Consider the following 23,464-nt stretch of genomic DNA (forward strand, 5'->3'; position numbering starts at 1 on the left):
ACACTGGTCTATAATTGCCCATCATATCTTTGACTCCTCCCTTATGGGTCCCTCATATGTCCAGTCCCAGGGAACAATCCCTGAATCTAACAATGATCTCATTAACATTACTAATGGTTGAATGCAATCGCCTGTTGCCTTTTTCAGTATAATTGGATGTACATCATCCATCCCTAGTGCTTTGCACTCTCTTAGCTTCAGTAGGTTTTCAGATAGGCATTTCTCTGACATCATCTGACATATTTATCATCAAATGTAGTTTAGTTTTTGTTGGTCAAGACATCAAAGGCAAATATTGTTGGAATATCAGAGACGTGGTTTCACGCAGATTTTGTCCCAACTAAGAAGAACAGAATTGGAATTTAAGGAGTACAATGTGTACAGAAAAGATACACAGGATAGGAAGGGAGGAGGAGTTCTGCTGTTAGTTAACAAAGACATAAAATCTAAAGAAGTGCATCAAGTTGACACGGTGGACAGTGCAATGTTGAGTCAGTTTGGTGTGACATAAGCACTGGAAAAGCAAAATTAAGAGTAGGAGTGTATTATAGGCCTAATGACTCTGATCAGTACAACCAACAGTTGTACAGAGAAATAAAGTGAGCCAGTAAATCAGATTGTCTTATAATGGGGGATTTTAATTTCCCAGATATTGACTGGAACTTGTGGGTTTGTCTATTGCATACTAGCAAGGCTTTTGTGGATTTATTGGATGATTGTTTTCTACAGCAGCATGTTCGAGACGCAACTAGTGGGTGTAATACTCCTGATCTGATTATCAACAGTGATTCTTCATGCGTTAATAATCTGCAGATAAAGGAACCACTAGGTGGCAGTGATCACAGTGTACCGATGTGGGATTTACTTAAAGATGTAACTACCATAAGAGGTAAACGGAAGGGTTTTTCCTTTCTTAAAGGGGTCTACAGTGCTCTCAGACAGTTTTAAAATTCTATACAATGGGACCAACTGATGATGTTACCAACAGCAAATTCTAAATGGGAAGCATTCAATTAAGTAATCTTGGTAGCTACTAGGCTTTTCATCCCAACTAAGAAATACTGTTCAAGGTTTAGGCCTAAATAGATGGCAGATGAGCTTATGAGACTTGTTGCAGAGAAGAAAAATGCGTGGGATACATATAAATTATCAGGTGACACAGAACACTATGGTAGATATAAGCTAGTCTGTAATCAAGTCACAAAGGATGTTAGGCAAGCGAAGGTAGATTATGAGAAATTTTTGACAAAGGATACAAAGAAAAACAGCAAAGACTTCTATACTTATGTAAACTCTAGAAGGAAAGGGATGAATCAGATTGGTCCACTTGATATTGATGGTTTGATTGTTGATGATCCTGCTGAAGTAGCTGACAAACTGAACGAGTATATTAGCAAGCTAAATGATTTTGGAATAACTGAGAGCAAAATGGAAGAGAAACTGTTGAAGCTGAGCATTAAAAAGGCACCTGGAGTGGATGGGATCTACCCAGTTATATTAAAGGAGGCAGCAAAGGAAGAAACTCTTATTGATAATTATGAAAGCTTCCTTGGATTCAGGGGAGATCCCCATGGACTGGAGGTGTGTAAATGTATCCCCAGTTCACAAGGGTGGGGGAATTGAAGGGTGACACGAGTAATTACTGACCATTTAGTTTAACTTCTGTTCAGGGTAAAATAATGGAGTCACTGGTTAAAGATGCATTGCAGGATCATCTAGAGAAGGCTGCAGTAATAATTCACACACAGCATGGGTTTGTTAAGGGAAAGTGTTGTCTGACAAATTTGATTGGATACTGAGATGTGGTGGTCACAAATGAACTGGATGCAGAAAAAATAATTTTGATATCATATACTCGGATTGTAGGAAAGCTTGTGATACTGTTGCATATTATTATTATTATCCATATGGTGCAAGGAAGCCTGAAGCTTATGCTGCACCAGCCAAAAAAAATTGAGTACCCTGAGAGAGAAAGAAGAAAGAGAGAATCACCAAAAAAGAGAAGAATGATGATATCCAGCTCAGGACCCTTGGTGTTGTTGTTGTTTGGTTTTTAGGAGCATTAGCAACTAAGGCCATATTGCTCTGGGATATGCAGTGGTCATTCCCTGACCTTTCCACATCCTCCGTATTTGGTGGTGATGGGCTCGAACCCCGGTCTAATCAAGAAGCGTGTGCTATGCACCCTTGGTGTGCCAAGCCCATACTCACCAGATGTGAGTCCCTGGAAGACTACTGTACAAATTGGAGCAGTATAGCAATAAGGGCAAGTTACTATAATGGATAAAGGATGGTTGAGTGGGAGAGGACAGAGAGTGGTAATCAATGGACACTACTCTTTGTGGACTAATGTTATTAGTGGAGTCACCCAGGATATGGTGTTGAGCCCCTTGTTGTTTTCTGTATTTATCAATGATATTAATGAAGGTATATCAGGGTTAATGTCCAAGTTTTGCAGACAATACAAAGGTTGGCAGGGTAATTAATGACAGCACACTATGCAACAGGATCTAGAAAAAGTTGAGCAGATGGGCTGAGAGGTAGGAACTGAAGTTTAACATTCACAAATGTAAAGTATTACATATGTATCAGTAACCCCGAATAACATACCAACTGTGTGGTGTGTTATTCTGGGGAGTGGAGAATGAAAAGACCTGGGGCTAATTGTGCAGTCAGATATGAAGTTTTCTGAGCAGTGCAGACAGGCTGCTAGAGTAGCTCATGGTGTCTTGTCAATGATATACAGGAATTTTGCTAGCAGGGATAAGGAGGTGATTGTCCTCTTGTATAAGGCAATAGTCAGGCCACACCTTGAATACTGTATACAGGTCTGGAGGCCTCATTTTAGGAAGGATGTAGAGCTGCTGGAATGAGTACAGAGAAGGGCAACGAGATTGGTTAATGGAACAAAGGTTTGCTGTTATCAAGAAAGGCTTAAGTTCTGCAAATTGCAGTGTCTGGAGACTTGGCACCAGTGAGGTGATCTGATTTAGGTGTATAAGGCTTTGAATGGTTTGAGCAAGCTCAATGCTGATGGAATTCGTCCTCTTGCTCAGATGACTGACCTTAAGGGACATAAATTCAAATTGAGGAAAGATAATTGTAGAATAGATGTGTGGAAATTTGCCTTTAGCCATTGGGCGGTTGATAGTTAGAACAAACTTCCATCCATCGTTGTGGAGGTCGACAATTTAAATAATTTCAAGGCAGAACTAGGCAAGCATTTAGAGTGGATGGGTGAAATGGGAAGGTTTTTTTTATTTTTTTTATGGACGATGCTATATAAGCTTGCTTTCTTGCATCATATGCTTCTACTAAGACTAATGATAATAGTAAAGATAGTTGCATAATACCTGTTCAACTCATCTGCCATTTTAGCTGGATCATTAATTACACCACCAGTTTGATCTTGCACAATCCTATCATAATCATATTTACTTTCTGCTTTTTTGCATTAATATATTAGTAGAATACTTCGTACCAATTCTTAGCTCTCTATGCCAGTAAATTTTCATACTCAGCTTTTGCTAGTCTTACCTCATGGTGGTTTTATTACATATATGCTTATAGTTCTTTATGAAGCAGTCTCATGCAACTCACATATTGTGATTGCCCCATGCTTTTTTCTTTGGTAATTGAAATCTTTGAAGTCTCTTGTCATCAATTTTGGTACCTTTTTTTTTTGGGGTACTTCTCAACTGGAATGAATATGTTTGTGGCCTCATGGATAAATACCTTAAAGCACTCTCCATAATGCATCAGTGTCAAACAACATAAAGTAATTACTCCAGTTTAAAGAGTAACTTGCATGGTGAAAATGGCAAAACGACGTCCATATGAGGAAAGACTTTGAATATGTGGGTTTCACTGCTTGGAAACTAGGCACCTTAGAGGAGACTTGATTGAGGTGTTTACTTATACCTCTCTGAGAGGTATAAGCCACTTATACTGCTCTGAGAGGTGTAAGTAAAATGAATGGGGCGAAATTTTCACGGTTATAAATAATTCTAGAACTAGTGACCATAAATTCAAGTTATGGGGGTAGATGTTTAGACTGGATTGCAGGAAATTTTATTTTAGCCAGCAAGTTATAAATTACTGGAATAAGTTGCCTACAATAGCAAGGACTTCTTTACTTATATAAACTCTAAAAGGAAGGGGATGAATCAAATTGGTCCACTTGATATCTATGGTTCGACTGTTGATGATCCTGCTCAGATATCTGATAATCTTTTTTTGTATGAGTATTTTTCATCTACAGTAAACGCTCGATTTAACAGCCCCGATGTAATGGATTTCAGATTTAATGGACCGAACAAATAATAATACAGTAATGTACATATTAATCTCGACCATATTTTTTTTTAGGTTATACAAAACTTCAGTGTTATTATTAAAAATTAATTAATTATTAATTAATTAAAAATTAATGATAATTACCTATTTCCATTATTGTTTTGATAATTACCAACTTTTATTTTTATAATCAAATTCAGGAAATCGTTTTTTATTCTTTCTGAAAACGAGTTCAAATAGCTGTTTTCCCAGATTACAGATAACAGATAAGTGTAGGCGGTGACTTGAACTGCAAGCTGAACGTGACTTGGGACATTAAACTGCAGGTCTACCGACTCGCTTTGTTTCGGTCTCAGTCTGCCTCAAGCTATCGTGTGGTCAGATTGTATACAGAGTGTTTCTGTGATTTCTGAATTGTGACTTTCTTTATTAAATAATTTTGCAATCCTTACAATTTAAAATGGCATCAAGTGATAGAGGAGTTAACAGAAAAGCATGTGAACTTAAATGTGGCACAGAAATTAGAGCTAATTAAGAAATTAGAACAAGGTGTCTCAATAGCACGTTTGTGAAAATCCCAGATAATCAATTTCTCGGTTAATCCAAAAGTACAAAAGTCCCCAACACACGTAAGAGATACGTTTTAGGACTTCTTACTTTGTCGAGTTTTACATAACTCAGGAATGACTAACAACATATTGCTACTATATTATTATTGACAAATCTGAATTCCGTGCGATACTTGTTAATGTTTTGGCCATTTTGATACATTCTTATTATAATGATTCCTTAGAGATTTAACAGATGCACCGTTTTTAAACTTTTGAATAATTTCAAGTTTTTGTTTAACTGAAACGCAACTCTTTTGCATTTACCCATCATCTTCGCAATTTCTAAACAAAAAAAAAAAAAATTACTATAAAAAAAATTCCGACATCCCTGACATAAATAATGAAACAAAATTTGTCCTCTTGCGCTGCAACGGAACACAACGGTCGACGTGACGCATTAAAACAAACTAAACATTTGGTCTCTCTCTCTTTTTTTTTTTTTTTTTTAACGGCGGGTGTGATGATAGCAGGGATTGCAAGATAATAGGTACACTAATCTCCCAATGACGACTTATAATGCCACTTGTTGCTTATTTACGAATTGCAAAATATCTGTTTATACCTATTCTAGTTATTACTTGAATTTTTTTTGATTTCTGGCTGGTTTTTTTTTTTTTTTTTTTTTAATTTAGTCTTGAAGTGTCCCGGTTAATCGAGAGTCTGTTGTATTTATCAATGATATTGATAAAGGTATATGAGGCTTAGTGTCGAAGTTTACAAATGACAAATTTGGCAGGGAAAAATGACGAAGTTGGCAGGGTTGTTAATGACAGTAATGGAAATGTGCTACTGCAACAGGATCTAGAAAATTTGGACAGATGGGCTGAGAAGTGGCAACTGAAGTTTAACATTGACAAATGCAAAGTACTGCATATGTGTAGAAGTAACCATAGAGAAACGTACCAACTGTGTGGTATGTTCAGGGTGGTAGACTTAGGGTGGTAGAAAATGAAACCACCCTACACTTAGGGTGGTAGAAAATGAAAAAGACCTGGGAGTAATTGTGCAGTCAGATATGAAGTTTTCTGAGCAATGCAGACAGGCTTCCAGAGAAGGTTGTGGGTTATTGTCAATGATATATAGGAATTTTGGTAGCAGCGAAAAGGAGGTGATTATCCCTTTGTATTAGGCAATGGTCAGGCCATGCCTTCAGTACTGCTTACAGGTCTGGAGGCCTCATTTTAGGAAGGATGTAGAGTTGCTTGAGCTTGTACAGAGAAGGGCAACAAGTTTGGCGAAGGGAACAAAGGGGTCCTTTTACCAAGAAAGGCTTAAGTTCTGCAAATTGCAGCGTCTGGAGCTAGGCACCTGTGAGGTGATCTGATGAGGTGTATAAGGCCTTGTATGGGTTGAGCACACTGAATTCTAATGGGATTCGTCTGCTTGCTCGGATTACGAACCTGAGGGGGCATAAATTCAAATTGAGAAAAGACAGTTGTAGAATGTATGTGCGGAAATTTTCCTTTAGCCAGCGGGGAAGTAATTGCTGGAACACACTTCCCTCTGTCATTGTGGAAGTTGATAGCTTAAATAAATTTAAGGAGGAACTGGACAAACCTTTAGAGGGAATGGTTGTGTAAAATTTTTTTTTGGCCGATGCTATATAAGATCATACACTTGCTTTCTTGCATCACATGGCTCTATTACTACTACTACTATATGGGTGGTAGAGGCTGACAGTTTTGAGAAATTCAAGTCAGCTGGATAGTTACCTACAGGGGGGGGAAATGCATAGGTTGCCTATTTCATTTTCATATATTATTTATTTCATTTAATTTTTTATTAATATTCTATCTTTTTTTTCTTTTTTTTTTGGCTGGTGCAGCATAAGCTTCCTTGCACCATATGGCTATTACTAATACTAATCCCTCAAGGAGGGTGAAAGTGTAACTTTGGTCATACCTTCCATCTGGGTCTTACCAAAGCCTTACCTATCCTCTCAGTTGTCAGTTTCCCTGAACTTTTAAAGCCTCTCTGGTATCAGCAAAGGCCCTTGCAACTCTCTTGTTCAATTGAATTCCATCCTTTCAAAATAAATCTTTTCTGTTAGCTAGGACAGGCCAATCTGAGAAAAAATTTCCCTCCCCATAAGCCTAACAGAGTCCCTCAGGTCTCAAGTTAATCCACAGGGATTAATCATCATATAGTTCCTCCTGTTGTGTCAAGGCGGAATTGCTGACACAATAACATTTTGACCTATCTCACTGCATTTTTTTCAGCACGTCCCTATATTTTTTGACCAGACTTCAAAACTTCTTTATATATTTACACATATATAACTACACTGTTTATTTACCTTAAGAATTGGCAAATGGTTAGTGAAAACATTGATTTTATCATCTGGTAGACATAGCCTGGTTCTGTTTCATTTGTTTTGATTACAGAATACATTTACAGTCTCTCTAATAATTTAACTGATCATTAAATTATTCAGTTCCCAAGTAATTAAATTATAATTTAATTGCTCATTACCTACTTGAAACCAGAGTAATCTTTATCTGATAATTCACTTCTGATAACCAATTGCTATTCTAGAAGAGTGTCTCTGAAAGAACATATAAGAATAAAAATGTATCATTGTTTTATATACATAAAAACGTATAATACTCGTATTGTGTATGTATTATTTTGTACTTTAATTTACTTTTTGTATTTTTTTATTTTTTATTTTTGTCAGGCTATTCTATATGACAACTCATGGTTAGACTGTGATTTATTGTCCAAAAACTGGAAAATATATCCCACCCCATACACACATGCTACCCTTATAATTACAACCATAAAATACAGTAAATAGTGCAAAGCAAGATGTATTCAAAGCAAGAAAAGGGAATGATTAACAATTACAGAGATTGAAAGGAGCTTAATTGTCAGAGGCAACAACAGAAATTTGTCATTGCATCCAACAGCCATATATTTGAACCTTGCAAAGTCAACCATAGCTGATATAATAAAAATCTGAAAGAAGGAAAGCTACTTAGGTGTGGGTGCAAATGGCCAGGTAGGCCAAAATGAACTGATGGATAAGAATCATCTATTCCTGAAGAAAGTAAACTGTCCTTGAAAACATTACATTACATTCAGATGTCCACAGGAGCACATTTAAATATATAAAATGGCCTGTAAGAAGCTGCATAACATGGTTTTCATGAGATTGCTACAGTCAGTGCAAGCAGTAAGACTTTGACCAACAGATAAAAATCTCTGGTAATTTTTTTCAGATCATGATCCTTAAAGGCATGTTCTGAAAAAATTAGAAATATTGGTTTAGTTTTACTTTATTTATGGCTAAACGTACAACTAAATTTACAAATTATTGCAGTATACTGCATTAAGATTTGTCTATGTATGTATTATATGTACCTACTGATATATTCAATAAAGTACTATGATGTTACTGAGGCTATATTGTAAACTACTAATTGTAAACTGCTAATTCCTAGTATTGATTATCTTAACCTTTGGACTACTGTTCTAATTAAGACCTCCGACTACAGTATAAAACAAATTATATAGAACAGTGGTGACCATAAATCAAATACCCAGAGCAGAGTATAAATTAAAGCATAATTATAAAATAAACTATAATATTATTTATACTAAAATTAATGAATGATATTTATAGCAATTTGTGTATTTTTTTTATATAATTGCACAATAATTACAAGAAAATAGTTATCAGTGATTTCACTTAGACAATGGTCCAAGCAAGTTTTTTCATCTTAATATAAAAACTCTGATAACTTCACAGATTTCAAATAATAAGAAATCAAAAAGCACTAAAATTTACATAAAAACTAATGCACCTTGCTAAAGCTTTAACAAGTGTGGCGATTTCTTAATGTATTGTATATTGCATTCAGTGAAGATATTGCCTCATTTTCTTTTATTCCTCTTATGTTTTATTGCAAGTAGAATATTAATATTAAGATATTATCCTTTTCATTTTGAGAATGACCTTTCTCCAAGGCCTCTGTGATTACCTAGTTTGTCCTGCTATGGAGACTTTTGAGAGTAATTTAAACTCTCTGATTAGATTAATTACTGGCCTGATTCTGAGTAGTATGAGAGGACTACTATTTTATGTCCAGACAGGCTTTACTGTATCATTAAAATATCAGTAGTACTTCTGCTAGTAATGAAATGGTTGCATCATCATGATCCAATTACCCTCTCAAGTGTACCATTTGAAAGTGAGAGCAATGTTTGTTTAGGAGAGGATATAGCAGATTTTCACTACACATTAACATTTCATCATTTGTAATACCAAATAAAACTTTAATATGGTAATGGAGGAACATGAATTTGTGTACACAAGATTATGCTATGGTTTAAAACTAGGTAAACATTATCTTTTTTTTTCTTTTTTTTTTTGAGTCAAAGTGTGCATTGAAAACACTGTCCTTCATTTATTTATTGTATAAAATTATACCATGTAAATTTATCCTTAGTTTAACATCAGAAAGATTTAAGTTAATTTCAGAAACTGCTCTTACAGGATCGTATAGATGGCATGGTAGTTCAGGCCAACCAATTTATAGCATGTGGTCACTTTGATTCTGAAAATATCCGAAGCAAACAAATGGCTGTTGTAGAGCATTATAATGCCTTGCATAAGCCTCTTTCTCTGCGTCGTCTAAAGCTTAATGATTCACTGAGGCTACAACAGCTATATAGAGATATAGAAGAAGAAGAATCTTGGATTAGAGAGAAGGAGCCAATTGCTGCTTCAACAAACAGAGGTCAGTCTGGATAAATGACTTTTTTTGTTAATTAATAAATTTTCCTAAATTAAATTAATTAATTAACTTCAAAATATAAATTGAGCTGTAAGTTTTGTCTTAAATTAACTGTTTTGTAGTTCTTATGATATAGCATATCACTGCAGCTTTTGGGCTGACACTGACAAATGAAATGCTGAAGATATGAACTGTGGTTCAATACTGAAATATTTATTTATAAATTATTTTAAACGTGAAGATAATTAACCAAAGATCGGCATATACTGAGTAGTAATTTCCAAACTTTAGGATTCATGTACACTGGATGCGCTTATTTTGATCACTTTGGGACTCAGCTAAACTGATAACAATAATTGAAAAAACAAGAATACAGCCTGTTCAGCATTGTTTATTGATGCAGATTGGAAATGTGTACATAAAAAGTAGAAATGGACAGAAGGAAAACGTGAAAATTAAGAAGTATAAAATATTTTAATTTCACTGTCCACTTACTTTGAGAAAGTCATCAATAAAAATGAAACTGTCATAATAGTGTTTCTTGAAACCCATGCAAATCATTAAAAACAAATAAAGAAAATATTAAAACCAAGAATTAGTTGGTTTGGTTTGGTTTTTTTTAGGGGCATTAGCAACTAAGGCCATATTGCTCCGGGATATGCGGTGGTCATTCCCTGACCTTTCCGCATCCTCCGTATTTGGTGGTGACGGGCTCGAACCCCGGTCTAATCAAGAAGCGTGTGCTATGCACTGCTGCTCCTTCCCACCTGGCTACGGAGGCGCCTCCAAGAATTAGAAAAGGGTTATTGCTCTGGTGTAAAAAAGTCAGATTGGTAGGAATACAGATAAGTACTTTCTTTCATGTAATAACAACTCAATAACTATATGAACTACATGAAGCAAAATTGGTAACTAGCTAGACAACATGTAGGAGTTTAAGACAAGTTAGGATGTTACATAATCACTTCCACTGCACATGCATAAACTGCAATAAGACAAAAAACATGATAACATAAATCAGTGCGCTGATTAAAATAAACTGCATTTTTCATATGCATTAGTATATGTCTGATTGGGACTTCATAAAAGTAATAACATTATATGTGATCACAATAAGCAGCATGCATTGTATATGCTATATTAATTAATTGTGTACTTTGATACCTTGAAGACACATTGCTTTGTTGTATCTCTGCTTGACCATGTCTGTTTGCATTTCTATTTGCCAAAGAAATCATAGCTGATTTTATAATTACAGTAAACCCCCGGAATTCATAGGTGTTATGTTCCTGAGAAATGGTGTGAATACCAAAAATGTAAATACTATGGTGCCCATAGTAATAAAAAGGGTCTGTTCTAAAGTATGAAATATAGCATTAGCATTAGTAGATGCATATGATGCAAGGAAGCAAGCTTATGCAGAATCAGCCAAAAAAAAAAACCCTTCCATTTCACCCCTCCATTCGTTTCAAATGCCTGTCCAGCTCAGCCTTAAATTTATTTAGGCTATCAACTTCCACAATAACAGATAGAAGTCTGTTCCACCAATCAACCACCCACTGACTAAAGGCAAATTCCTGCATATCTATTCTACAACTGTCTTTCATCAATTTGAATCTATGCCCTCTCAGGTTCTTAATATGAGCAAGAGGAAGAATCCCATCAGCATTCACCTTGCTCAACCCATTCAAGGCCTTATACACTGCAATCAGATCACCTCACAGGTGCCTACTCTCCAGGTGCTGCAATTTGCAGAACTTAAGCTTTTCTTAGTAAGAGCACCCCTTTGTTTCCCTCACCAATCTTGTTGCCCTTCTTTGTACTCATTCTAGCAATTCTACATCCTTCCAAAAATGAGGCCTCCAGACCTGTACACAGTACTCTAGGTGTGGTCTGACCATTGCCTTGTACAATAGGATAATCACCTCCCTGTCTCTGCTAGCAAAATTCCTATATATCATTGACAAGACTCCATGACCTGCCCTGGCAGCCTGTCTGCACTGCTCAGCAAACTTCATATTTGACTGCACAATTACTCCCAGGTCTTTTTCACTTTCCACTTCCCTGAGTGTAGTACCACACAGTCCAGACCTGTACACAGTACTTTAGGTATGGCCTGACTATTGCCTTGTACAACGGGATAATCACCTCCCTGTCGCTGCTAGCAAAATTCCTATATATCATTGACAAGACTCCATGATCTGTCCTGGCAACCTGTCTGCACTGCTCAGCGAACTTCATATTTGACTGCACAATTACCCCAGGTATTTTCCACTTTCCACTTCCCTGAGTGTAGTACCACACAGTTCGTACATTTCTCTTGGGTTATTGCTACCCATATGCAGTTCTTTGCATTTGTCACTGTTAAACTTCAGTTGCCACTTCTCAGCCCATTTATTCAACTTATCTAGATCCAATTGGAGTAGCATATTGTCTTTACTGTTGTTAACAACCCTGCCAACCTTTGTATCATCTGCAAACTTGGACATTAATCCTGATATACCGTCATCAATATCATTGACGAACACACAAAACAACAATGGGCCCAACACCGAACCCTGGGGAACTCCACTAATAACATTTGTCCACAAAGAGCATAACAGACAGGTTAGGATGTTACATAATCACTTCCACTGCATATGCATAAACTGCAATAAGACAAAAAGCGATAACATAAATCAATGTGCTGATTAAAATAAACTGCATTTTTCATTGTATTAGTATATGTCTGATTGGGACTTCATAAAAATGATAACATTACATGCTATCACAATAAGCAGCATGCATTGCATATGCTATATTAATTAATTGTGTACTTTGATACCTTGAAGACACATTGCTTTGTTGCATCTCTGCTTGACCATGTCTGTTTGCATTTCTATTTGACCAAGAAATCATAGCTGATTTTATAATTACAGTAAACCCCCGCTATTCACGGGTGTTACGTTCTTGAGAAATGGTGTGAATACCAAAAATGCGAATACTGAGTTATGGCACCCATAGTAATAAAAGGGTTCCATTCCAAAGTATGAAATATATAAGAAAAACTAGTCTAAAATTTTGTCTATGTATGTATCATATGTACCTACATAATATGACTATGTACATAGACAGTACAAAGTGAAATACAAGCTTAAGGTATCAAAATGATACCGTAAGAGGAGATTAGGCAGGCATAGGCAGATTATGGCAAAGGATGCAAAGAAAAACAGAAAAAAAATGTAATCCAATCTGATTCATCCCTTTCCTTCTATGTAAACTCTAGAAGGAAAAGGATGAATCAGATTGGTCCACTGGATATTGATGGTTCAACAGTTGAGGATCCTGCTCAGGTGGTTAACAAACTATTTTTCATCTACATCCACACATGAGGAGTTATTCAGGAAGGGGAATGCCAGAGGTGAAGTAAACTCTGGCAGTGAGCTAGATGATTTTATAATAACTGAGAGGAAAGTGGAGGAGAAATTGTGGAGGATAAACATAAAAAAGGCACCTGGTGTGGATGGGATCTATCCAGTTATATTAAAGGAGGCAGCAAAGGAAGTAAGCAATAATAGCCATAATTATGAGAGCTTCTTTGGACTCAGGGGAGGTACCCATAGACTGGAGATGTGCAAATGTGACCCGAATTCACAAAGGAGGATCAAAGGCTGACACAAGTAATTATACACCTGTGAGTTTAACTTCTGTTCCAGGAAAATTAATGGAGGCACTGGTTAAAGAAGCACTGCAGGATTATCTAGACAAGACTTCAGTTTTAGCTCGGACACAGCATGGTTTTGTTAAGGGAAAATCGTGCCTTACCAATTTGATTGGATACTATGATGCAGTCACAAAAGAACTGGATGCAGGGAATAACTTTGATATTATATATTTGGATCTTAGAAAGACTTTTGATACTGTTGCAAATTGGAGCAGTGTAGCATTGCAGGCATATTTCTGTTTTGGATAAAGGGATGGTTGAGGGGGAGAAGACAGAGATTGTTTGTTTGTTTGTTGTTTGGTTTTTAGGAGCATTAGCAACTAAGGCCATATTGCTCCGGGATATGCGGTGGTCATTCCCTGACCTTTCCGCATCTTTCATATTTGGTGGCGACGGGCTCGAACCCCGGTCTAATCAAGAAGCGTGTGCTATGCACTGCTGCTCCTTCCCACCTGGCTACGGAGGCGCCTGAAGACAGAGAGTGGTAATCAATGGACACTGCTCATTGTGAACTAATGTTATTAGTGGAGTCCCTCAGGGTTCAGTGTTGGGTCCATTGCTGTTTTCTGTATTTATAAATGATATTGATGATCGTATATCAAACTTAATGTCCAAGTTTGCAGACGATACAAAGGTTGGCAGGGTTGTTAAGGACACTACTGACGCTATGCTGCTGCAACAGGATCTGGAAAGGTTGAGCAGATGGGCTGAGAGGTGGCAAATGAAGTTTAACATTGACAAATGTAAAGTACTACGTATGGGAAGCAGTAACCCCAGAGCAACGTATCAACTCTGTGGTACTACACTGACAGTGGTAGAGAATGAAAAGGACCTAGGGGTAATTGTGCAGGCAGATATGAAGTTCTCTGAGCAGTGCAGACGGTCTGCAAGGGTAGCTCATGGTGTCTTGTCAGTGATATACAAGAATTTTTCTATCAGGGATAAGGAGGTGATTATTCCCTTGTATAAGGCCAGTGCTTTTTAGCATTAGCATTAGCATTAGTAGAGGCATTTGATGCAAGAAAGCAAGCTTATGCAGCATCAGCCAAAAAAAAAAAAAAAAAAACTCACTTCCACTTCACCCCTCTGTTCGTTCAAAATACCTGTCCAGCTGAGCCTTAAACTTATTTAGGCTATCAACCTCCACCACAAGGGATGGCAGTCTGTTCCACCAACCAACCACCCGCTGGCTAAAGGCAAATTTCCGCACGTCTATCCTACATCTGTCTTTCCTCAATTTGAATTTATGCCCTCTCAGGTGATTTTTCTGAGCTAGAGGAAGAATCCCATCAGCATTGAGCATGCTTAAACCATTCAAGGCTTTATACACCTCTATCAGATCACCTTTTTTTGTGACAGTACGCAACGGTACGCCGTACTGGCATCTTTATTAACAGTGAAGTGTAACATTTGGATGCAATGCACTTCGAAATTTATAATATTCTGTAAATTTTTTGAAATGTTTACCTACTATTCAAATAAGCTTAAAATGATTTAACTAAATTTGCATTTTTTACTGTCTGTTGTTAAGATATTTTCTATGTAAAACTGTATAATCATTTTTATAATTCTAAATTACTCAGTCAGACCTCTGTTTAATTATTTTGAATTCCTCTTGGAAGATACATTTAAAATAGTTTTGGTTCAGGGAAGAAAATTTTCATATAGCGAACAGATTAGGAGAGAATTAACTTGGTATGGCCTGTTCGCATTTCTGGCCTTCAGGCAATTAGTGCTGCCGAGCCAATTAAGAGAGCTAAAGTGATTAGTATTGTATAACTTAGCGGTACCTGGTAAAACCTGTCCGGCCACCTGTCCCACATACGGAGAAGTTGTGCTGGTCAGGAGTGAGCAGATCAAGAGGTATTCCCATTGGGCTCTGGCTCACCTTCCACTGCAGTGGTGTCCAACCCTTTCCAGTACCGGGGCCATATTCAAAAAAATTCAAAGTTTCTTTAGTGTGTTACATTTTCGATATCTTATTGCATGTAAAAGTAAAATTTAAAATATTCAAAAATTTTATTAAGTACAATACACAATTACATTTACTGAACAAAACATTTAATGAGAAAAAATTTTTGATAATAAAATTTAAAATGCTGTTTTAGTTCACTTTCCTTGTGGGTCGTAGGTTGAACACCTCTGTAAATTACTGTACACAATTGTAAGCGCCCCGTTCGAGAATTAGAAAAGTGATTTTCTTTTACCCCATAAATAATCATCTGTTATTTCGCGGAAGTGCATTATCCACATTTTTCCGAAAATTTTCCCTATCTCTGTTTACACTTTACTTTACCTGAATATCTGAATGATACCGATATTTTGGACAATTTCAAAAAAAAAGAAAAAGAAAAGAAAAAAAATTTAAATTTAAGAACTAGTGACAATACCGATGACGAGAGAAGGAAAATGAGGACAACGAAGGTATTAAACCTTCTAAACATGAATTGTTGGCATTTGGTGAAAATGAAGTTAGAAAATTGTCAATTAGAGTTAAATGCAATTCATGGATTTCGGGGATACCTAATTGATAAGAAGGTTTCCGAAGAATTGAAGCATTTGATGAACGCTCTGAGTACGATACCAATTTCACCGAGTGAATGTGAACGAGGATTTTCAGAAATAAATCTGATCGCCAACCAGCGCTTCGTTGATGACAAAAACAGTTTCTTCACTACTGTTTCTTAAAATTGTGGGCCGTCCGCTGACCTGCTGTGATCCAGCAAAATATGTCGATTCGTGGCTGCTTTGGAAACGTCATTCAGCAACCGATACAAAGAGCAGGAAAAGAAGTCAGCATAGGGTGTCGGATGAGAACTTAATAAAAATTTGGAATATTCTACAAAAACTTTATTATGAAATTATTTTTACTTATTTTACTCACATTTTACTTATTTTTTATATACTTGAATAATAAATTTCTGCTTAATAAACTGTGTTAATATACTTAATTTCTTGTTCTTATTCTAAAAAAAAAAAATTACTACTAAAGTAACAATATCGGGGGTGGGGGCAGGATTAGAGTACTTTTCTTTTTTTTAATTTTCAATTTTTCTCTATAGCAAAGAATGAGTACTGACACCTATTTTTTTTACAAAAAAAGCACTGTATAAGGCAATGGTGAGGCCACACCTTGAGTACTGTATACAGGTCTGGAGGCCTCATTTCAAGAAGGATGTAGAGCTGCTGGAATGAGTACAGAGAAGGGCAACAAGATTAGTGAATGGAACAAAGGGGTGCTCTTACCAAGAAAAGCTTAAGTTCGGCAAATTGCAGCACCTGGAGAGTAAGCACCGGCGAGGTGATCTGATAGAGGTGTATAAAGCCTTGAATGGTTTGAGCATGCTCAATGCCGATGGGATTCTTCCTTTTGCTCAGAATAATCACCTGAGAGAGCATAAATTCAAATTGAGGAAAGACAGATGTAGGATAGATGTGTGGAAATTTGCATTTAGCCAGCGGGTAGTTGGTTGGTGGAACAGACTTCCATCCCTTGTTGTGGAAGTTGATGGCCTAAATAAATTTAAGGCTCAGCTGGACAGGTATTTCGAACGAACGGAGGGGTGAAATGGAAGTGGTTTTTTTTTTTTTTTTTTTGGCTGATGCTGCATAAGCTTGCTTTCTTGCATTATATGCTTCTACTAATGCTGATGAAAATAAGAAACAATTTAATATTAAATGTAACATTTATTAGAAATTTCAAACAAATCTTTCAAAAACATATCAAGAATATGAGTTGTTGGGTAAAAAATAACTCGTAATCCAAGTTTATTTCTTCATTTTTTTATTGCGCTCCAAAAGGAGCGCAATAAAATTGTTCTAGGTCTTGTTTAAACTTGATGCTTCTTTCCAAATTAGGATCCATTTCCACCACCTTTTCTGAAAGTTGTATGGAGAGGCAGGCTGAAGATTTCCTTTAATGATTTATTATTTAATTCTGGTCTAACAACGTTGAGATCTTCCTCCTCAGGATCATTTTGGTTCTCATTTGACTTTGTCGCTAATTCATCCAACTCTTCCATTGTAAGTTCATCAGCATGAGTCTCAATAAGTTCCTGAATGTCTGTTGCATCGATGTTTTCAAAGCCCCCGCCTTCTGTTCCCTGTGCGATTGCTACAATATCGGCAACCAGTTCATTGACACTTGGGATTGTTTTAGCAATAACCACTTCTGGCCACAATTTTTGCCAATACGTGTTAATTGTATATGCTCTTATCTCATCAACAGATGCCTTGATGTTGATTAGGCAATCTGCAATGTTATAATTTTTCCAACATTGACTTACAGTTAAGTCTGACTCCCTTTCCATTTTTTCAATTAAGCCAGTAAAAGTTCTTCTAACAATCCCCTAGCATTTTTGCTGTTATGGGCATTGCATCAGGCGTACATGTAAAATTTACTTATTTTCGCTGATTGTAATAAAGATATTTCATAGTAGGACTTAAACGCAGCAATCACACCTTGGTCTAGCAGTTGTAAAAGTGATGTGGTGTTGGGTGGCAAAAACACAATTTCAATGTTTGGGTGGCCAAATTCTAGACTTCTTGGATGTCCTGGCATGTTATCAATAAGAAACAGAACTTTGAAAGGCAAAGATTTTGAAGCTAAGTAATTTTCCACCTCTCGCACAAAGCCACCATTAAACCACTCTCTAAAAAGTGTAGTTGTTACCTAGGCTTTTTATTGGATTTCCAATTAACTGGAAGTGTTCTTTATTCTTTTCCTTCAAAGTGGAATCTGCGATTTATACATGAGCATTGGACATCATTTATCCACTAGCATTTTCACAAAACAAAAGAGTAAGCCTATCTTTGGAAGCTTTGAATCTGGGAGCAGATTTTTCATTTTGTGTTAAATATGTTTTGGCTGGCATTCTCTTCCAAAACAACCCACTTTCATCTGCATTGAGCACCTATTTGAGAACATATCCTTTGTCCGTAATTAATTTTTTTTAATTCAGTCAAGAAACTTTCTGCAGCCACGAAATCCACTGATGCAAACTCGCCTACAAGTTTCATGTTATGAAGGCCATATCGATTTTTAAACCTTTCAAACCAGCCTTTGCTAGCTAAAACACTTATCCTGCATGTGCTATCAGCAGTTTTGCTAAAGTGTTGAATAAAGGTGTTTGCCTTTTCACAAATGATGAGTAAACTTAATGTAATTTTATTTTGAGTTTGCTCTTCTGTCCACAGATTTATAGCTTTTTCCATTTTTTCTAATTTAACATCACGAGTTACAGAGCAAATTTTTGAAGCAATTAGCACGCACGTTTTCAACGACACTACGGCAGATTTTTTCTTCCGATTTTTTGATTGATCGTACCATTGATTCATTGATTTTATAATATTTTGCCACTGACGCGACACTTTCACCATTAAAAATTTTGTCTAATAACTCAATTTTACTCAGTAATGTCATCACCTTCTTTGATCTTTTCACAATTCCCTTGTTATTCGTAGCCATATTTTCGTAGGGGTTAGAAAAGAACTTGTCCACAATAAAGTAACTTTTTGTTAACCGTTAACACACTCAAAAAAGTCTGTTTACACTAACACACTGCAAAATGGTAGATTTTTTCATTTTTGTAAGCATATCGATTAAAAGCAAATGACGAAACCTTCCATGATAAGTGATTAACATATACTGACCAAGGATTAGCGGTAAACGTCCATGCTCGCGGTTGTGTCATCCCTCTCCCCCCACCCAGTGAGTGCTGTTTTGATCAGGCAAAATGATTTTAGCCATGCCCATATTTTTTGTGGCAGAAAATGTTCATGGCACTTAAATTCACATTTTTTTGGTTTCATTTTATATTAAATCAGCGACCACAAATACACAAAACTGAGAATACAGATACTGCAAATAGCGAGGGTTTACTGTACAAAATAGGAAAAATAACCATTGCCATCACAGCAGGATGTACAGAGGATCATAATTTGACTGCATCCATTACCCTTTGTAAGAAAAATCAAAGATGCAACTAAGATGACTGAAGTTAATCAAAACAAAGCAGATAAAAATTCTCCCAAATCTTTCAGGGTTCAACTTCTAGTATGAAGTGATAGCATGAAGTAGCTCTACCAGAAAAGAATAAATTAAAAAAAATTAAAAGAAATAAAAAGAAAGTAAAGATATGGGTACAGAATGAAATGGGTACATATATTGGTGTGAAAAGATATGGGTACAGAATGAAATAACTGAAAACTATATTCATAAGAGTGGCAACAGAAAATTTTGGGAGAAAAAAAAACAAATAGAGAAGAAAAATGGTATAAGAATCTGTGATGAAAACATGGGTGCATTAATCGAAGATAAAAAAAAAAATATATATATATATATACGAAGTATATATACTATACGAAAGTATGCATCATCAGTTTTGGGGGAGTGCAACTGATTATAATCATAAAAAAATCAGTAGCAATAAGAGCACATTGTAAAAATTCAGAACCCTGTTACCAGTTTGTAACAAAAATGGAAGAAGACCTTATGCTAAGACAAAAAATGCCTACAGTTTAAAGAAATGCGAATAAAGAAGTGAAAGAAAATTAATTCTTGAAATAAAAAAATTTGAAAGGTAATAATTCCTTTGAAAACATGAATTCAATAATGATAGCAGTGTGGCTATCATTATTGGATTCATATTTATAATACAGGTATAAAAGAACAAATCACTTTTCAGGAACTCAAAGAAGCAATTTGTAAGAATAAATCTGGAAAGTCTCCAGTAGTGATTCATAGTGATAATTCACAGTGATAATAGAGATAAAGTGCTTCATTATTGTTTACTTGGAATTATACATGAAAAGCATGTGATTGATCATGCACCACTGTCTGTATTGCTATTTTTGGCCACTGCTGCTACTGCCATTTTCAGTTTCAGTGCAGTATAAATAAATATGTTTCTTATTAGATAGTTGCTGCCACTGCTACAGAGGTTACATACTCTTTGTTCTATGTTTATTTTTATATAAAATAGTTTCTTATCTCAGTTATAATTAATATTTATGTAAAATGATTTCTTGTCTTTATTATTATTATAATTTTATTATTTTTTATTTATCTATGTTTATTTATTTCATAAAAAATATTAATAGTTGTATTAGTATTAGTATTGATAGTAGTGAATGATGTAAGAAAGAAAGCTTATACAGCATCAGAGAAAAAAAAAAAAAAATCCATTTCATCTATCCATCTCCTCCAATGGTTTGCCCAGTTCTTCCTTGAGTTTATTTATAAACTATCCATTTCCACAACAATGGGTGGAAGCTGGTTCCAACAATCAACTACCCATTGGGTGAAGACAAACTTCTGCACATCTATTCTGCAACCAGCCTTTCTCAATTTGAATTTATGCCTCCTTATGAGCATAATCTGAGCAAGAGGTAGAATCCCATCAGCATTCAGCTTGATCAACCCGTTCAAGGCCTTATACACCTCAATCAGATCACCTTGCAGGTGCCTACTCTCCAGTTGCTGCAATTTGCAGAATTTAAACTTTTCTTGGTCAGAGCACCTCTTTGTTCCCCTCACCAATCTCATTGCCCTTTTCTGTACTTGTTCCAGCAGCCCTACATCATTCCTAAAATGAAGGCTCCAGACCTGTACGCAGTACTCAAATTGTGGCCTGACCATTGCCTTATACAGTGGGATAATCACCTCCTTATCCCTGCTATCAAAATTCCTATATATCATTGACAAAACCCCATCAGCTGTCCTGGCAGCCTGTCTACAACACAGTTGATAAGTTACTCTGGGATTACCCACATGCAGTACCTTTCATTTGTCAATGTTAAACTTTAATTGCCATTTGTCATCACATCTGGATATTTTTTCCAGATCTTGTTGCAACAGCACACCTTCATTACCATGATATTTGGGTGACACTCAAGTCAAGTGGACCCAATTTCAGCGAAGTCCGGACGGTCTGTGACAGCCAAATCCTCTGCTTGCACCTTCACGATGGTGGGACTGTTAGTAATCCTGGGTATAACCTCCATGCACAAGTACATGGTGAGTGACCACCCAGGTGTGAACCAACGTAAGCAGAGGTCGAGGTGTGGCGCCCACACCACATGAAGGATTGCCGCCCCTCTATGTTACACGGCAGTACTAGGTAGTAGATGACTCTCATCAACCGATGCAATACCACCACTTTGCTTATTGGAGGCTTGAAGTGGTGGAACCCATGTTTAGTCTCTAGAGCTAAGTTCCAGTCAGCCCTTCCCTATCTCTTCCATCATGCAGTATGATTTATGACTTTTGAGGTTATGATGAACATCGTGGCAAGATCCAATATACCTTACATTTCGAGGGTACAGCTCTAAAATGTTGTTCGCAGGCCGGCCGCTAGTTAGTACACTGGACCGAACCTATTGGTAACTCTCTAGGAGGCTTCCGCATCAGCTAGTGTATAATCTTGCTACCTCTACTCTGCCAGATAGTGACTGGAGGGAGTCCGAGTAGTGTGTATGCGGGGAGCATTGTCGAGGCCACGTTATGTCAAGGATCTGGGTATATTCTTACCATGTGTACGCCATATCCAAAAATTTCATTACTTCATACAGCATGTCCCACCCACTTTTTCTTACTATTGAATACACCATGAATTGTCAAACTAATAGAGCAAGCTTATCTGCGAAAATATCTAAACCTCCCAAGCACTTCCTAATTCATTTCACAAATATATGTGGTCTCAATTCTAATCTCAACGATGTCCATTTCCACTTGCAGTCTGCCAAACCCCATGTATTTTTTCTGACAGAATCTCAGTTATCGGTTGATTCAACTACTGCTCATCTCAGATGCCCTTTGCCGACCGGGCTAGCTGGGTGGGTAAAGTGCCAGCCTGGTAACCCAAAGGTCGCGGGTTTGAATACCGCCTCGGGCTTAGATCAAAGTGCTGCAAAAACCTTGGGAGGTGCACTATGGCCACAGAAGCCGATGCACCAACAACTACAAAATAAAAAATAAAAAAAATCTCAGATGCCCAAATTATTCGCTGTATGATTCCTTTCGCCTCAAAGGTGGTAGTTGTGCATATGTCCATTCTGATATTCACTGTCAGAGACTTGGCAATTTGGAATCTCCTCTCTTTGATCTTCTCTGGCTTAAAATCTCTCTACCTCATTGTGTCAGATTCATCTGTTGTCTCTACCGTTCTCCCAACTCCACTAATCACTTTGAGCTCTTTGACTTCCTCTCTTTGCAACTTTACTTTCTCCAGTCCAACTTTCCTAACAGTCAAGTAATTTTCCTTGGTGATTTTAATGTTCACAACTCCAGCTGGCTTCCGTTTTCTAGTCACACCGACCCAGCTGGTCGAGATGCTGAGGCTTTTGCAATTACTAATGACCTTGCAGAGATTGTTCATTTACCTACAAGAATATCGGACAATCCTAATCATGCAGCCAATATGCTTGATCTTTTTCTCACAAACAACCCTTATTAGTACACGGTCGAAGTGAGAGGTCCTTTAGGCACTTCAGATCACAACTTGGTGATTTTCTCTTCTCCAATGGAACCTTTATCTCATGGCTATTCCCAACCTCGTGTTGTTTGGCATTACAAGAATGCAAAATGGGATGACCTGCGAGACTTCTTTTCTTCTTTTCCTTGGTTGGATTACTGTTTCAAAACTTCTGATGTCAATGTTTGCGCAGATCGTGTCAGTGAAATTATTCTTGCAGGAATGGAATCCTTTATCCCACACTCCACTTTAAAACCTCCTCCTTTATCTAAACCTTGGTTTTCCAATAAATGTGCTAAGGCTGTTCAAGAGAAGAATGTTGCATATCGTAATTGGCTTGTTTCTAATTCTTCAGTTTCATTTTCTGCCTTACACCAAAGCTTGCAACAATTGTAAAGCAGTTATTAATCAGTCAAAACTAGATTTTGAACAGGCTAAGAGTAGAAAATTTGCTTCTTGCCCTAATGGTAGCTGAGCATTTTGGTCTCTTGCCAAAGTTATTGGCCACAGCTTTTGCCCATCTCTGCTCCCACCTCTGTCCAAACCAGATGGTTCTGTTGTCACTTCAGCCAAGAATAAAGCTGACCTGTTAGCATCCCATTTTTCTTCCAACTCATGTATTAATGATCTGGGTAAAACACC

The 23,464-nt window shown here is 36.8% G+C and overlaps 1 protein-coding gene across 2 annotated transcripts in view; it reads left to right on the top strand.

Annotated features, from left to right (window-relative positions):
• The window catches only part of LOC150087841 (spectrin alpha chain-like), a 455,664-nt gene that overhangs the window by 148,662 nt on the left and 283,538 nt on the right, over nt 1–23,464 (top strand). For both annotated transcript variants that reach the window (XM_090369231.1, XM_090369232.1), the window contains exon 19: nt 9,406–9,649. In XM_090369231.1, coding sequence (XP_090225357.1) covers nt 9,406–9,649 — 244 coding nt within the window. The remainder of the gene's footprint in view (nt 1–9,405; nt 9,650–23,464) is intronic.

The sequence above is a fragment of the Mastigoproctus giganteus genome, chromosome 3 (genome assembly GCF_048544385.1).
Source record: "Mastigoproctus giganteus isolate SK-2022 chromosome 3, ASM4854438v1, whole genome shotgun sequence".
Classification (NCBI taxonomy): domain Eukaryota; kingdom Metazoa; phylum Arthropoda; class Arachnida; order Uropygi; family Thelyphonidae; genus Mastigoproctus; species Mastigoproctus giganteus.